At 50.6% G+C, this 17339-nt stretch overlaps 1 protein-coding gene across 1 annotated transcript in view; it reads right to left on the bottom strand.

Annotated features, from left to right (window-relative positions):
* Positions 1 to 2112, bottom strand: part of B4GALT5 (beta-1,4-galactosyltransferase 5) — a 39562-nt gene extending 37450 nt beyond the window's left edge. The window contains exon 1 of the mRNA XM_074888359.1: positions 1932 to 2112. Coding sequence (XP_074744460.1) covers positions 1932 to 2058 — 127 coding nt within the window. The 5' untranslated portion in view covers positions 2059 to 2112. The remainder of the gene's footprint in view (positions 1 to 1931) is intronic.
* Between the last annotated feature and the right edge of the window lie 15227 nt (positions 2113 to 17339).

Below are 17339 nucleotides of genomic sequence, written 5' to 3'. Positions count from 1 at the left end.
GTAGTTGATTTATTAAAATCCCCAGCTCTGCTCGTGTCTTATCTCACTTTTCTTCCAAGCTTCTCCTTACCACTCTGGCCTAAAAACAAACTCCCTCCAAGTGCCGGGAGGATAAGCCCAGCCACCCCAGGAATACTGGGCTGGGTTTTCATGACAGAACATTTTTGGCTGAAAGAGGGAGAGGAAAAAAAAAAAAAAAAAAAGGAAGCAGATCTTCTGTCACCTGATGGGGAGATGACTCAGAACGTCACTGACATCCACGGGCGGGTAGGAACAGGGACCACCTTCACCTCCATCTCTCTGCCTCTTCCAGCATCACAGACAGCAAGAACACAGGGCAGGATGTGACCGTGTTATCCAAGGTCCACGCAGGGAAAGGCCTCTGGGCACAGAGCTGGTTTTAAACAGCATTTTATACCCTACAGCATCTCCAGCACCTCTAGGACTGGTGACCACACAGTAGCAGCACAGAATGAATTAGACAATTCTAAAAAAGAAACAAAACCATCCTTATATATAAGAGAAGCATCCTTCTGTAACTGTACAGCTATGCCCCCTGGGCCCAGGGAAGCCTGTCCATGGTCAAACTGCAGCTCCTGAAGAGGACATCTCCTGCGCCTGCCCTGCAAAGGGCTACAGGATGCATCTGATAACACAACTTCCCAGCCCCACGGCAGCACATAAACAGGACGAGTCAGGCTGTGTTTGTAGAGGGAGCAGACGGCGGCTGCGCTACCCATTAGCACCAGTGTGAAACTGTCCTCCAACGGACACAAGAGAGCGGCTCGGCAGCTCCGAGGCCAGCCTGCAGGACAGCAACCAGGAGCTTGGTGGCCTGCCCATGGGGACAGCAAAGCCCTGGGCCACCACAGGGACGCCCAGGGTGCTCAGCCTTACTCGGGCTGTGCTCAGGACACGAGCCCCACGAGCAGGGCTTCACACACCAAGCAACCCCTGCTTGCCCCAGGAAAGGCTCCTGAAGCCCACTGGCAGCCAAGGGACATCATCTGTAAATAAAAACCTGCAGAAGTCACCCTGAAAACCACACAAAGGTCTCCTTGCGATGTCCAAGCTAGGAATGGCATGAGCAACAACAATGACATTTCAAGGAGAAACTCCCATTTGCAAGATTTCCTTTGAAAGGGTTGTTTTTATAGAAATAAATTGTTGCCAAAGTTCGGTTGAAGGCCAAACCGCCAGACTTGGCTCCTTGCAGAAATGAGATACACCGTATGAAGACAACAGCTGCTTTCCGAGGCACAAGTCTTCCCGTATCTCACGGGAGATGGGCGCACAGCCCCACTGGCACCAGCGCTAGGTGCTAGCCAAGCTGGCACACGGCTACTCCAGTCCCCCGTGAAGCACACTATGGAAAAGAAGACAGGCACGAGTACGCTCTCCTTCTAAAATACACACTTCTCATCTTCCCACTTGACAAAAGGAGTAGGATTTCCGCCAGAGAGCGAGTTTAGACCACGAACACTTGGACAACACTCCACTTCTTCAAAACAAACTCTCCGGCAGGCAGGAACCAGGCTCGCTGCCCCCCTGCTCGCCTCTGGACGCGGCTCCGCTCGGCCCCGCCAGCCCGGGGAAGCCCCACGGGGAGCGCGGCCGGCACCTCCCGCGGCCCCTCCACGCAGCGGGGACCGGCACCCCCGCGTGTGCCCGCCCTGAGGGGCGCGAGTGGGCACCGAGCACCCCCCTCCACCCGGGGGAAGCCCCCCCCCGCAGCGGCTCTCCCCAGCTCCGCGGGAGGCTGCCCAGCGCCGGGCCCCGGCAGCCGGGCGCGCCGGGCCCGGGCCGCCCCCCTCTCCGGGCAGCGGCCACCGGGGATGCCGCGGCCCCCCCCGCCACCCCGGGCCCGGATTACTCAGCGTTTCCAGCGGGAGACGACGTGCCCCCGCCCCGGGCCTCGGCCCGCCGCTTACCGATGCCCGGCGCCACATAGACGAAGTAGAGGAAGGAGGAGGAGAGCGAGAAGAGGAAAAGCGCGGCCAGCAGCGACCGCCGGGGCAGCAGCCGCCAGGCGCCGCGGGGGCCGCGGGGCCACCGCATGGCCGATCCGCCGCCGCCCTGCCGCTGCTGCCGCCGCCGCTGCCGCCGCTCACATGCGCCGAGGCCCGGCGGAAGGCGCCGCGCCGGGGCCGCTCCGAGCCGCCGCCCGCGCCCAGCGCCGCCGCATGAATGAGCCGCGGCGGGGCGGGGCGGGGCGGGAGGCGCGGGGCGGGCGCGCGGGCGGGGACCGGCGGCAAACTCCGGCCGCCGCAGCACCCAGGGATCCTCGGCGGAGACCGCCCCGTTCCCGCGGCCCCGCGGCCCGGCTGGTGGACCTGGGCACCGCTGGTGGCCCCGGGACATCGGGCAGTGGCCCCGGGACGCTCGGCCGTGGACCTGGGCACCCCTCGTGGCCCCGAGACACTGGGCAGTGGCCCCGGGACACTGAGCCATGGTCCTGGGACACCCTCCAATGGTCCTGAGACCACCAGCAATGGTCCTGGGACACGCAACAGTGACATTAGGACACCCGGCCATGGTCCTGGGGGACCACTGATGGTCCTGGGACACCCAGCAATAGCCCAGGGACGCCCAGCAATGGCTCAGGGCACCTGGCCATGGCCCGGGGACACCTGGTAATGAACCTGGGACACCCAGCACCAGGAGAGCAAGGGCTGACCCCCCCTGCCCCCGGGGGCAGCAGGGGCCTGTGTGGATGAGTGCTGGGTGCCCCCCAGATACTGCACAGGAGGAGGCGCAGCCTGGGAGGAGGTGATGGGCACAGATGGGCGGAAGCAAAGAGGGGGCGAAGTCATCACGGTCAATGCAATAATCATCACTAACAGCAATCAGCAGCCCAGTCAGTTAAAGAGTAATTAAGTAGTTTTGCACATGTTGGTGGGCAGGTCCTCCGTTGTGTGTGGGAGGAGTTGGAAGGAGATATGGAGATGCCTGGAAATTAAAAAATGGGAGAAACGCCATCCCCATCAGGGGAGCCAGGAGAAGTAGCTGCAGAGCAGATGGGGCCCAGTCCAGCCCATGGAGCTGTGTTTTTTGCCTCATTTATGATTGCAAGATCTGTGCAACCCAGCCTCGAGGGAGGCTGGAGGGAGAGGTAATTCCTTATTTTGCCAACAGATAGAGCTGAGAAAACCAAGTGTGGGCTCCAGGCTCAGTGGGCAGCTGGGCTGTGGACCAGGCAGGGGCCGACTGCCTTCACCTAAGGGTGGGCAGCAAAGGCAGCAGCACCTCCAGGAACAATGGGCCATGGGGTGGGATATGGGGACAGACCATCTGCCAGGATGTGCTCCGCACCCCAGGGGTGAGCCTCTTCCTGGCAGGGAACAAGGCATTGCTCAATCCTAACTTCTGACCCAGCCAGATGGTGACTGCCTGGCTGTGGGCTTTGGGAAGCCCAGTGCTGGCCCCACATCAGCCCAGGGCCAGACACTGGGATAAAGGATTCTCCAGGTACAGCTGTGTATCACAGTAATCCCGGGAAGGATTAGCCCCGCTTCCAGCCTGGACGCAGTAAGGGCAAATAAAGAAAACAGTTCCCACGTTCAACAAAGGGGAGACAAACACACTCCTGATAGACACACAGATTCTCAGGGGAGGGAGGAGATAAAAATGAAGATAAAGTAAAAAAGAGAGGGATTAGCAGAAAAGTAGAAATCTCTCTTTAAAAGGTAAGGCATTAATTTTCTTAATGTGCCAAGGTGCAGAAAAATCTCAAGGACAGAGAATACTCAAGAGCCAGGAGGCTGAGGAGGAAAGCAGGGATTTCCCTGGAGGGGCTGCATGAGCTGCATTAACTTCAGGAACAAGGAAACTGATACTCATTTTCCAGGATCGCCACTCCACCGCCACCTTCATTGAAATAAATTAAATCCTGAGCCCTATTAATTTCTGGGAGCCCACAATACTCCAGCAGAACTGCATGGCCGAGTGGTGGCTGGATTTGCTGTTTGCAAAATAGCTTTTATCCAACTCCCGAAAGGATGCCTTGGGCAAGGAAACCCAAGAAGATTTCTTGCTTGGTTTATGATTTGTTTGATGCAGACATGGTCAAAGGTGAGACATCGTCGCAAGCAGTAATCTAACCTTTTGAACATATTTAATTAGCAGTGACATTGCTGGAGGAGCCACCCAGAAACTTGCTCCCAGGCCCGGGCTGCCACAATGGGGACTGTCACAGAGTGAAGTCAGGGAAGCCCTGGAGCCACGCCGGGGCATGCCTGCCCTGCTGCCCTGGCTCTGACTCACCTCTCCTCTCCCTCTCTCCCAGGGCTCAGCTCAGCCCCAGTCAACCCACTTCACTTTCCCCCTTTTTTTTTTTTTGCTTGCTGTCTTTCCCTCTTTTCCCTGCCCCGCCTCTCTGCTGCAGCCCAGCTAAGGGATTAGAAACACCAGCCAAAGCCATTCTCCCTCCCTTCGCCCTCTTCCAATAAAATAAAACAAAATGAAACAGGAAGAGAGGTTTAAAAGTCTGGGATCATTCCATAGGGCCAGGTTAGGACATAAGGGTGGGAGCACTTCCAAGCAGGGCTGTTGCAGGGAGCACATGGGTGGCTCATGCCCGGGGAGTCCTGGCTCTGCCAGGTCACCTTCCTCCACCTGCTGTGCTCCAGCCTGCACCAGCTACTCCAGCCCTCCTGGCCTGGGGTGGATAAGCAAAGGCGCACTTTCTGCAGAGTTTAAAATACTGATGGTGCCTGAGAGACTTTAAGGAGGGCTTGTGTGAACAGCTTTGCCAGCAGCCTGAAAGGGAAGGTAAGGTCTGTTGGTGCGTGGCCATGAGCAGGAATGGAGGGACAGGTCCTGCCAGTGCACCTACACTCACGAAAAGATGTAGCTGCACCCTTAGAGCATGTCTCCACATAAAAGGCATTCTGCAACACTGGAGGGAGAGCTCTGTTTTGATGGCTCAGGGGTGCCCCAGCATGAGCACGGCACTTGGAGGGAGGGAACGGACACTATTGCCCCACGTGCAGTCTGGAGAGGTTGGAGCTGCGTCTTCACAGTGGCACCAACACAGTTGCTCAAGTGCTGTGTGTGGGAGACCAACCTGGCAGCTATCATTGCTCAATCCTGATGAACACTGGCACGGCCAGGCTGGGCAGACATCTGGCAGGCCAGATCCTGCACCCAGCTGTGAAAGTGTTGGAGCTGCCGCAGGAGAGGACGGCCAGGGGCTGCCTCACACCCTGCAAGGAGCAAATCCACCTGCCCAGGAGGTGCCCTGAGGTTTCGGACCTTGGACGGGCAGTGCCACGTGCCCCCAAGGGCCAGCGGGGAGCTGGCAGGGCCGGGGAGTGCTGCCCGGCAGGGTTAGCAACAGAGCCTAATGCAGGAGCTGACCCTGGAGCAGGCAGCCAGGTAAAAGGGCCGCTGTGGGGAACATAATCCTCAGTTTTGGGGTTTGAAATGGTCATTAAAGGACTGCTCTGCTCTGACTGCACATCTCCTATTGTCACTTTACGCAGAGGCTTGACATGGACTACCTAATCTGGGAGGATAATGTTCTGCCACTTCAGCGAAGGACAGATTGTAGCAAGGATGTCACAGTCCTCACTAGTGTTTTGCAGTCTTTGTCACGGTCTCTGGAGCTTCTGGCACCTTCAGCCCCAATGGTAGAGACTTTCCAGAATAGACTCCATCCTGTGATTAGGAAAATGCCTCCATTTATAAAGGTGAGGACAGTCAGCAATCGCACTATGTCAGCCCTCCAGCTGCTCAGCAGTGCTGTTTGCTTTGGATCTTCCCTGGAGTTTCTGCTGCCAGATGGTTTGTGAGCAAAATGGGAACCTGAGCTGTGTCACTCAGAGAGAGATGGAGACTTGGGGTGGACTGGATGCTGACCAGCTCTCAGCTTTGCAAAAGCAACATGCTCCCTTTTTTACTAAAAGTCTCTTTGCAACATGGGGCTTGCTCCAGCTCCATTTAAAGCCAACAGAGTGTCATCACCGGCTTTGAGCAGGAGCAGGACACAGAGGATGCATGCATGTAAGAATGTAAATATTTTCTACATGTACACCCACAGCGTATGCAATAAATACTCACTCAGCGTATCGTTTGCTGTGTGCCAGATCATAGACATAATTATTGATGCAGCAGGTTTTCAGAAAGACACAACAGGGTGTGTACTTAATTTGGCAATAAGAGCACACCTAAGTGGCCCTGGCATTTTCAGCTGGGTATTAGACCACTGCCACCCACGGGCACTGCTATTTTCTCTCACATTGATGTGTTGGCAGCAACAGAAAGGAAACCAAAGGCAGATATTTGTTTATTAAGACGGAAAAACTCCACTGACTGCTGCAAGGTGCTCTTTGCAAGCAGGATTGCTGTAGACCAGTTCCCAGATTATGCCACCCACTATGCTTTCTAACAAGGCTGTTAGGGCTCTGATCTTAATAGCACCCATACACGTGCCTAACCATAGGGATGGCTCATTCTACCACAGTCAACACATGTGTCATAGCTCCCAGAAGAAGGCAATAACGACAGAAATGGTTTTGCAGAGCTCCATGTTCACTGGGAAGGTGGCTGTCACCAGAAAAATAGGCTAAAATATTAAGCTTGTCACGGCATTTTGCAAAGATTCAATTGATTTCACTGCCTCTGTTTGCGTCAGCCCACTTCTGAAGGCTGATGATCTATCCCAGTCAAAGTGGACTTGCGCAGAGACTCATAAAATGCCTTTGAGATCTAAATATTCTGTCAAGGGAATACATCAGGCTGTACTTTCCAAAATTTCCCAAGGAAGGAAACTTCAGCAGACAAGAGACAAAATTATTGTGTCATTTACTGTAAGTAATTCATCCAGATTTTAAAATATCACTTAACAAAGTCCCTCTTAAAAAGCTATGACGATGGCTGGGCTAAAACACTGCCAAACGGCCCAAACTGTCTGAGAGTCAGAAAATAAACAGGCCGTTTTCAGCACACCAGGAGGTCAAGATGGGGATGCCAGGAAATTCTCCATTGGGCCCAGCCTTGTTCGTGGATGGTGTGGAAGAGTGCTGCTCCCCCCTGGTCTGCGAGGGATTGCAAGGACTTCGGGCAAAACCAGATGAAAGGGCAGTGCAGGCAGAAGTGAAACCCTGCCTAACTCCTGCCAGGTGACAGGGATGGAAAAGAAACATCTGGACTATTCAGACACGCAGCTGGATTTCAGAACTAACAGCGGAGGCAAAAAAGTGGGATGAAATTCTGCCTCTATTGAAGCCACCTGTAACAAAGACTTCAGGACTTCACACCATGTAGAAATGTGACTGCTTTCCAGAAATCTGGGGACACGGACAACCAGGAAGAAAAGAACATTTCCGAGGAAATTGCTTTCTATTAACTCATAATTACATAATGCAAAATTAATTCACAAAGGCCAACAGCTTAATTGGATTCCCAAGTGGGGAAGACAGTTGTGTGGTGAATAAGAACCTTCCACAGCTACATTAAATATGGTGTTTCAAATACAGAATATAAATTTTCCTGCTGTGCAGCAAAACATGCCCATTTAGCTTCAACAGCTACAACCAAGAGGATTTTAACCATTTCCACTCCATCACTGACCAGTGCCAAACTACCCAGATGACCCTACGAAACAGCTCCATTCTGGACACCGCCTTGCACTGCCAGCCACACAGCTGAATCCTAATTAATTCTGTGAATATATTTGGATATTTTGCTGGAGTAAAGTATAAAGGCTTTCAGACATCTTAACCTTCTTCCCATCTTGGATTTTGATTAACTGGAATAAATATTTAATTAGAAAGGCAAAGACCTGAACCTCTTGACCACCCAGGCATTGCCCCTTTGATGTACAAGGAAAGGGCTTGTAGGACTTTCTTAAAACATGTGCAGCCTTTCATTTCTCTTAAAATCATAGCAAGGTTGGGCTCTGTTTTGAGGTTTGTCGCTCAGAAGCAGCAGGGTGAACATTGCACAAAGTGACTCCTGCTCATCTTGCTCTGGTGAGTGGAGGGGAGGCTTGCTTTGCCCTCCACAGCCAACAGGAGCTTGGGCATTTGTTTTCCAGGTCCCCATGTCACTCATGTCCCCATGAAAACCACAGGGCTGGAAAGCTGGTCCTGCTGTCCCACGCTTGCCCACGTGCTGCTGGCTCCTGCAGCGATCCCCAAGCAGTGACTGCCTGGCTAGATGTTTGCTGTGATGAGCTGTAATGCAGCCGCAGAAGAGCTCCTGGTCACGGCCACTGCACAGCTCTGTGGGAGCTGCCAGCTGCGGCGGGGTGGGTACCAGGCAGGACCATATGCTGGATGTTTTCCTCCTGTGTAGAGCACTGAAGTGGTGCTGACATAAGCCAGATAACATCGACACACTGCCTGTCGGGCTGCATGCTGGTGATGGCGCCGGATGAGAGGGGTGTCCGTTTCAGCCATGCTCCTTTTACCCGCCCGGTAACTTGCAGTTCAACAGAGCACTCAAATACTTGCTTAAAAGTCACCGACTTCAGCAGGGCTTAGTCATGTGCTGAATCAAGGCTTAGGAAGCAGCTCAGCCCATGAGAGCGATCTGCTAGAACCATCAACACCGCCCTTTTGGGTTCCCTCTCCTCTAGGCTTAATTACCACCTGCTTTTGGCACTGGCACCATTTGTGCCATATGCTTTTATTTTTCCCTGAAGGAGCATTTGCACCTTCGCTATATTTATTTTATTCTGAGGAAATCCTAATGATTTCCTTTCATGCTTGATTTTGTTCCTGTTTGCAGTGGGACTCGTGCTGTCGTTCTATAAATATGTGACTGAAATCTTTGCAGGAGCCAGCACAACTGAGAGCAGAAAGGTGAAGTCAAGCTAAAGAGCCAGCTCTAAAACCAGCTGCTGCTCCTCTGCTGCAACTGATTTATACCTCATCTGGAGAACAACAGTTCAGAGCCCAGAATCATTGCCTCCAATGATTTATTTGGCTGTGTTGAAGTTTGGCGACGTGCTGTATAATGTTTTTTGCATGGAAGTGTCACTCTGAGGGAGGTTTAATTGCTTTCAACGTGGATGGTGATGAGAACGCCTTGGAAAAGCTATTTGCATACATTTTCTCGAATGCCAAATGTGTAACTTCCTCTATACTCAGGCAGTCTGAAGTTGCTTCCCCACATTACTCAGCTTCACTGGGTGCCTCTGAAAAATTAACAACCAAAAATTCCCCAGCATGGAGCAGAAAGTGAAACTCAAGGCCAGTTGGCTTGAATGGAGGATTATACGTAACAGCTAAAAGAGCAGGACTCTGAATGTGGGGTTGCAAACTATAAACATAGACTGCCCCAGGCTGTCGGCATTCAGGGCTCTACGACCAACGCTGCTAGCAGAAGTCCAGGATGAAGCAAGGGCGAGGGCTCGGCACTGTCTGTTCCCAGGTTATTGGCTTGACTTGCTGAGCAAAAGAAAGTAAATGAGCAATTTCAACAGTACAGGGCCAGTGTCAAAGAGCTGAACTGCCACCAAGGGCAGGTCACACACCTGCACAATGCAGCACCCACACCACCGCTCACACGCCATCTTCGCAGTACTGGTTCTGGAAAACGCTCACCAGTCATCCCTCTGATGACCTCCACCAGGAGGTGCGAGGCACAAATCTCTTGTCCTTCTTTCTTCACAGAATTCAAGGGCAAAGTATCTCTCAAGGGGACTCAGAGGTTTACACATCATCAGTCACAACAATCGGGTCTAAATAGATCTTTACTCCACCGCATATCTCACTCTACAGGGCAGTTCATTTTTGTTCTTATTTAATGCTTTGAAGCACCAGCTGTTGACATAAGCAGGACCCTGCCTATAGGAGTGAAATAGGTATTGATTTAATGCCCTCAGTGCAAGGGATCCTAAGGCACCTGGAAGTGACTTATTTCGGAACTGCAGCCATCCCTAGGCGAGCTTGCTGCCTGCCTGCATTTCCCTAGATACATGCTCTTTTTCAGCCTAGACATTGTACCTGGAGAGAAGAGCTATTTACAGCAGTCTGGGATTTGCAGGCTGGTTGGCAGCACTGTATGGCAGCCCCAGCTGTGCTGCCACGCACAGCAAAAATCAGGAAGAAGTACAGCGTTTTTCTGTCCATCACACAGTGAATACGCTGCAAGACCAACACCTTCTGGAAGCATCAGATTTGTTGTGGAGGTGCTGTGCAGCTGCATACGTGTGTGTGATGGATCAGCACCTTTTGAGCGCGATGGATTTGCTGACCGTGTACAAACCATCTGCCCAGGAAAGTCACAAAGACAGGCACCAGCCCTGGTCCCACACACAGGACAGCAGCAGTCCTGTTCACCCACAGGGAAAGATGTCAGTTGTCTCAGAGTGGACCTTAAAAGAGGCAGAGCATTTCCTGATGGACACCACGTTTCTGGTGTGATGGGGTTGTTTGTGCCAACCTGGATACTGCGACATGGCACCATTTTTGCTGCCAGCCAAATTTGGGTTTGGTTTTGCACATGTGGCTCTGTGTGTGTGCTGTGTATCCATCTGAACAACAGGAACAAGGGCTGTGATCCACAATCAGGCTGAGCCTGCTCTGATATTTCCTCCGGGGAGCTCAAGATCTCAGCCCAAGCCCACGCCAGGGTCTGTAGCTGACAGTGCAGAAGGACCCTGGAACACAGGGCAGGGCAGGAAAGGCAGAGCATCACTAGCTAGTACAGAAACGTAGCAAAGCAGAATACAATAATCTAAACTGGAATTTAATCAAGACACCAGGGCCCATATTTGCTTGTTATGAATAACTTGAGCGACTACATCACATAACTGCAGCCAGAAATACTCCAATTAAAAGTCAGGCTTAATTTTGTAAGAGGAAAAGTAGAAGTGATAGTTTCTTTATTTCTTGATGTCACCCAGTTAAAGCAGTGTAATTCTGTGGAATTTGTCAGCCACACATCCTGCTTTCCTGAAACACAAGCTATGGGGTTCATTACAGGGTTTTACAGATGATACTACATGGCCTGTGAAACAGAGGTGGCCAGCCACGATGGCCTAATGGGTCTGCTGGCCCTAACTGCTCTGTGTCCCCAAAAAATCACCACCTCATGATTCACAGGGAAGAGAGGTACTCCTTGCATTACCAGCATGACAGCTGGTTTCAGCCAGGTTCACAGAGTTTCTCATCTTATGCAACCTCCATTAATCATTCACAACAGCTGACTGCAGCTAGCAGGAGAGTTTGCTAAGAATGGTGCCTAGTTACAACAACAAACCAGGCTTGGCTTTGCCATGGGCATATTTTTCTCAGATAAACCAAGAAAAAAAAAAAAAATTACAGCATGCAGTTCATTGTACACAACCTGGATTTAAGCTGTTTAGTTTGTAACGGTATTTTAAACTAAACAAACAGCTTTTTGTTAACATTTTCACTAGCGTTGCAGATTTCTAGGTTTAGAATAGCACTGAGCCAGTACCGCTTCGCTGCAACGGAGGGATGAGATGTTATACATCCCAGTCAAAACTCTGAGACCATGCAACCATTTTGCTGGCAGTGTCCCTGAAATTAACTGGAGTGAGTATCAGCCGAAGGTCTGACTCTTGGACTTTCCCTTGGCTTTCTGAGCAGGGAGAGCTGCTGGGTTGCAGCTTCATCTTGCCCCACAGCTGGGGAGCGACATGGGGAGCAGCACTATGGCAGTGGGCAAGGCACCCACCTCAATCTGTGTGTCACAGCTGGCTGAATGTGGCAGAGAGAAAGAGCAGCTGGATCTATCAGAAGAGTCATTGCAGGGGTGAAAGGAGGCTGCCAAAGCTGTTGTCTTCCTGAAAAGAGAGGAGAATCCAAGGAGAATGGCCTTGCCAAGGAAATAAATAATTCCCTTGCCCTTGGCTCTTGATCTTTTTTCACCAGGCTCTCCTCATCCAAAGCTGCTGGACTGGGTCTGGCTGGGGCAGAGTGGAGTTTCTTCAGAGTTGCTGGTCGGGTGCTGTGTTTTGGATTTGTGACTAAACCAGTGTTGATAACACCCCAGTGTTTTACCTACTGCTGAGCAGGGCTGGCACAGCATCAAGGCCTTTTCTTTTTCCCACTCTGCCCCCACAGCGAGGAGGCTGGAGGGGTGAGAAGCTGGTGGGGGTGGACACACAGCCAGAACAGCGGACCCGCAGTGACCAAAAGGACATTCCAGGCTATAGGATGTCATGCTCAGCAATAAAAGCTCAAGGACAGAAGGAGGAAAGGGGGATGCTTGAGGTTATGGCGTTTGTCTTCTCACATAACCCCTATGTGCTTCTCTAGGAACAGCTGAACACCTGCCTGCTAATGGGAAGCAGTGAATGAATTCCTTATTTTGCTTTTCTTCCTTGTGCAGTTTTGCTTCACTTATTAAACTCTCTTTATCTCAACTCACTCGTTTTTTCTCACTTTTGCCCTTCCAATTCTCTCCCCCATCTCACTGGAGGGGAGCAAGCAACTGGGTGGGTGCCTACCAGCCCACCACAGCTAGATCAGCTTCCTTCCATTCATCCTTTCTGTTTCTTTTGTTATATATCTCTTCTTTCCTATGAGATAGTTACCGTTCTTGCCAGCGTTAAATCTTTGCTACTGTTGCTTTTTCACTTTACCTCTCTTAAGTTTGTACTTCTCGCTTTATCTCTGCTCCAGGCTGCAGGAGCAATGTTGCTCTATCCAGGGCACAGGGCTATGGGAAGGGATGCCCCTCTCTATAATATGGTGCCTGCACGTTGTGTGTCACAAGTGATTTGTGGAGTAGGTGTGAACAGGAGCTGTGTTTTATCAACAAAGCAATTGCTGTCCTGATGAGGGATTACAGAGATAACGGGAGAAACAGAACTTTCTTCTAGGAAGACACTTCAGAGGAATGCCTATAAAAACCACCGCCTTTGATGGAAAGGGGACGTGAGAGAAGGTGTGGCCTACTGCCCAGAGCAGGAGTCAGCACATGCAGATTATTATTTTTCTCTTTGTTATCACTTTGCTGGATACTGAACTGGATGCCTGCATCATTTCAGCTGTGAAACTTCTCTCTCCCAGCAGAGGCACCATGGGCAGGGTAATGGAGCCAACCAAAAAAAATAGGTCCTACTACTTGGATTCCCAATGATCTGCTAAACAGCACTGGGCAGAGATCTCTCTCTGGCTGCATCATCAGGGCTACTGACAGAAGCTGGCTGGAGGCTACAAAGACCCAGCTGGTGGGAAATCTGTGTGCACACTGTCATTAAGTCACACTGTGGCGTGCCCACCCCAGGTGCTTTCCTGTGTCCCAACTGCCTTTGCTGTGCCATCCCATTACCGGCAAAAGGCAGAGAAGACTGGCATCCTTCTTGGAAGGGCCCTGCTCCTGCAAGGGCTGGCAGGTTTTGGAGCCAGCTCGAGAGCAGGCTGCTCATGTGAGCGTGAGGTGACAAGTCCTGGGAGTGCCCAGCAGCTCCAGGCTACTGCCGTGAGCGAGAAATGCAGTTGTTTGTACAGTTGTTCTCTTTTCCCATTGCCATTTGTTTGCAGACATGTCACAGCAGATGCTTCTCACCAGTACAACGGATACTTGCACTCATTTGGGGCTGGTACCAGTAACTAATCCAGCTAACAAAACACCCTGTTTATCAGAGTTGTCACAAGGATTTGTTAATTCCCACTGACAGAAGGGCTTCCAGGATAATCTGTAATAAGGAAGGAGGAAGAACTTTTAATTTATATACCAACAAGAATGTAATCCAGAGAATACCTTAACACTGCCCTCAACAAAAAGGTATTCAGCATTAAAAACAAGCCCCGGCAGAGGGGCAGGCAGTGAAGGACTCCTGCGGGAGGGAGGAATGCAGGGGACAGGCAAGGCCAAGCTTCCTGCAGCTGGTATTTGGGTTTCACCTCCCTGGTGATGAATGGCTTCTGTCCGGGAAGCAGCTGCCTCCTGGCCACCGAGGGCGAAGGTGGACACAACACTCATGGTCCCCCCCAGCGCATGGACCTGCATCCAAGGAAGCTGGTGACAGGTCCAGAACAGAAAAGAAGGTGGCTGTGCTCACAGCCCAATGCAAACAGGGGACTGGCTACCTGAGAAAGGTGCAGATACTGTAAGTTTCCATGATTTCAAATATACTGAAGAGTATCTGGAGAGGCTGTCAGGAGCAAGACTGCATCTGCTTGCCCTGCTCTTTGTCTCTTGAGGCATCTGCTTATGGCCTCTGCTGGCTTTTTGTAAGGGGGGGGGGGGTGGGGGGGGATATGTTGGTTTTTAAAATTCTAATTCTAGCCTGACCATAATTGATTTTTCCATTCTTGGTTATTTTGTTTGTTTTTCTTAATTTACAAATGATGGTTTCTACTGCTGGCATCTTCTTTCCCTGTCATTCCCTCTACACACACACACACGCAAGTGCCATCAAATTCTGGAATGGATATGCAAGCACCAAATATATAGATATACTCCAGAAATCACACCCATGGCAGGGTGCAGGAGGCTTGAACTTGGAATGCTTGTTTGAAACTAAGCATCAAACAGCCCTTTAAAGTAGAAACTAGATTGACTTGAGGAAAACATTCAGGAAGAAATGGAAAAGGGCAGTACTTTGTCATCACTGCCTTTTCACCTCATTTTCTGAGCATGCAGAAGCATTCAGAGGCCACTGCTGGGAAGAAGACCCCGGGCCTGCAGGACCTGCTGGCCTGATGCAGCGTGGCTGCATCCCTGGGCCTGGCAGAAGACACGACCATGGAGCTGCATCATGCTGGGCTCCAGCCTGTGGTGTGGTCAGCTCATTGCTTGGAGTGGTCGGAAAGGTCAGATAAGTGGTGTAAGTGAAAGCTGCCTGTGCCAGTAAACAAACAGAAACCTGTTTACTGGGAGATTAGGGTGAAAAAGTGGGAGCAGATTTCGCTAGTCTTTGTGGGTCTCAAGATAAAGTGTTGGTCAGAGAGCAGGTGGCAGAGAACCCTGTGAGATGTGCTTCCAGCTTATCTGTTGACTTGCTGTCCATTTCAGGGCCATTTCTCCAGCCTCCATGTGCCTCAGTTTAGGCATCTGTGAAATAGCAACTGCCTCCTGCCGAAGCCTGTCACTAAGCATAACCCATTCACGCTGGGAGAGTCACGTCTTGAGACAGAAGGCCCATCACACACTGCTGTGAGAGCAGACTCGGATGAGTCACAGCGCACAAGCATAGCACCAGCTCTGAAACACATGAGTTCTCAGTCAAAAAAAATTCACTGTTTAAAAGCAAAACCGAGAGAGGACAATTCCTCTATGTCCTGTATCTGGTGTAGCCCCTCCTGGCCCCACATGACAGTGTTTGAACCACTCACCCAGCAGAGCCTGTCTGTTGGGAAGCTGGCAAGCTCTGTGGATGGGGACTGTCCTCTGTCTGTCTACCCAGCAAAGTGGTTGTTGGTGTGTGGCAGGGCACAAGCCAGCATGAACAAGGATCTGGTGCCAAAAATGAGGAAATGAGGTCAGAAGGGCTGAATTTCCCTTAAGGGCAAACAGGGCTGGAGAAGTCAGCTGTCACTTCTCAACAAGGTATTCCTTACACGGCGACAGTGGCAAGGGAGGAGTTCAGTCTCCTCAGCCCATGTATTCAGCTACTTGACAAGCAGTGCCAGCAGGTGACATGTCAGTGTCCTTGGGACCATCCCCTCCGGTGCCCTTTGGGTCCCAGTTTCCAAAGGCTGATCCCATCTGTTTGCATTTCAGATAGATCACATCCTTTGGTGACTGGCTACAGCAGCACATCTCGCTGGGCACTGACTATGGCCATGTGATGTGTTTCCCTCTGTCACTGCTTCCTCCCGGATAAATGCCAGATTTAGCATGTCAAAAACAGACAAAATATGAAATGAAAACAAACAAACCAAGCATCCAATAGTTTCAAACAACAAATACCAAAGCAACAGGAGAGACATTATCTGCTGAGAACTCGTGCCTGGAATTTGCCTCTATATATATTTGTTTATATTTATACATATAAGTGTGTGTATGTATGCACACAGGCACGTGCCTACTGCATATATCTAGAGAACAAGAGAATAAAACGCTATATATACTAAGACACATTAAGAAGATATAAAACTAAATCTATATAGTGAAGGGTTTAAAACAATTTTCAGCATTTCATCAGTCAGCCTAAGAGAATCCTTCCCATCTGCCCAAAAGCAATAAAGCAAGCAAATTGCATGGCTGACTCTCTCCTTACCTTCTTAGCAGCACGCTTAACCTTTGCCTGTATAATAAATAAATGTCCTGAGTTTGAGAACAAAGACTGTTCATCCTTCCTTTTAAAGTACCCTCGGTTCTCTCTTTCTCAGTCTCATAATGAAGTGTAGGAAAATGGAGAGAAGAGAGTAGGAGACGATGCTTTTGCAGGGAGGTTGTTTTCAGGCCAATGCAGCTCCCCAGCATTCACATCTCAGCCTGCCAACATCTTCAGGAGCTGTGATGGAGATGATCCTGGGGATGATGAAGCCCCCAAAAGGCAGGTCTTTAGTAAGCAGTAAGTGTCCTGTTGTCACTTCAGTGCTGTAGCCGTAGGCATTTCCTCACACACAGCCTACAGATGCTGACATTTTAAGGCCACTGCTGATTTTTGTATTGTTGATATTGCTGATTTTGCCTTATGTCTTTGAAATCCCGGGCTCATCTTGTTGTTTGGCCCATACGATATTCCATGCCAGAATCAGAATCTGGCTTCAGGTGAGCTTAGAGCTGAACCCCAAGAAATATTTTATATTTACTATAAAGCCAAGCTATGAAGGTGATTGGTGTACTTAAATACTTGCAGGACAGTTCTACAGTAAATCTAGGTGGAGCACTTCCACCTTCCCTACACTACCTGGCAGCCTCCTCCCACTGTCTACACAGCGCTGCAGGAGGAAGTTCAGTGCTCTCTATTTCAGAAAGACTTGAATCAAAGGTGACTCAATGCACCTGAGATCACCGTGCTTGTAGATAATGTAAAAGGCTAACCCAGATCTCTCCAAGGCCAAAGACTGCTGTAACTGCTAAACGAACTCCCTAGAGTAAACCTGGCATGCCCTTGCTCTTTAGAGCCGACAGCCTCCACTTAGATGAGAGAACACAATCCTGTGCCTGTAAATTAGTGCCTTCCCCTACATTTCCAGCACAAGGTTACAGCTGGTCACTTACTCATCTGTGCCTGCCCTCTGTGTTCCACATAGCTATCTATTTAGACTGCTCTGTATAATTTAAGAATTAAAACTAAACACTATGTTACCTACAGCCACATCATCTTAGATGAGCTTAAACAACTGTGAAATTCCTGGGATCTATTAAAAGCAACATTCAGTGCACACATTAATCAACAGATGCTCAGTAGCTGTGCATCAGAAAACCACAAGTGAGAAGCAGGCTGAAAGGCCTCCTGC

The sequence above is a fragment of the Strix uralensis genome, chromosome 18 (assembly GCF_047716275.1).
Source record: "Strix uralensis isolate ZFMK-TIS-50842 chromosome 18, bStrUra1, whole genome shotgun sequence".
NCBI lineage: Eukaryota > Metazoa > Chordata > Aves > Strigiformes > Strigidae > Strix > Strix uralensis.
This window is presented reverse-complemented; position numbering and strand designations above follow the sequence as displayed.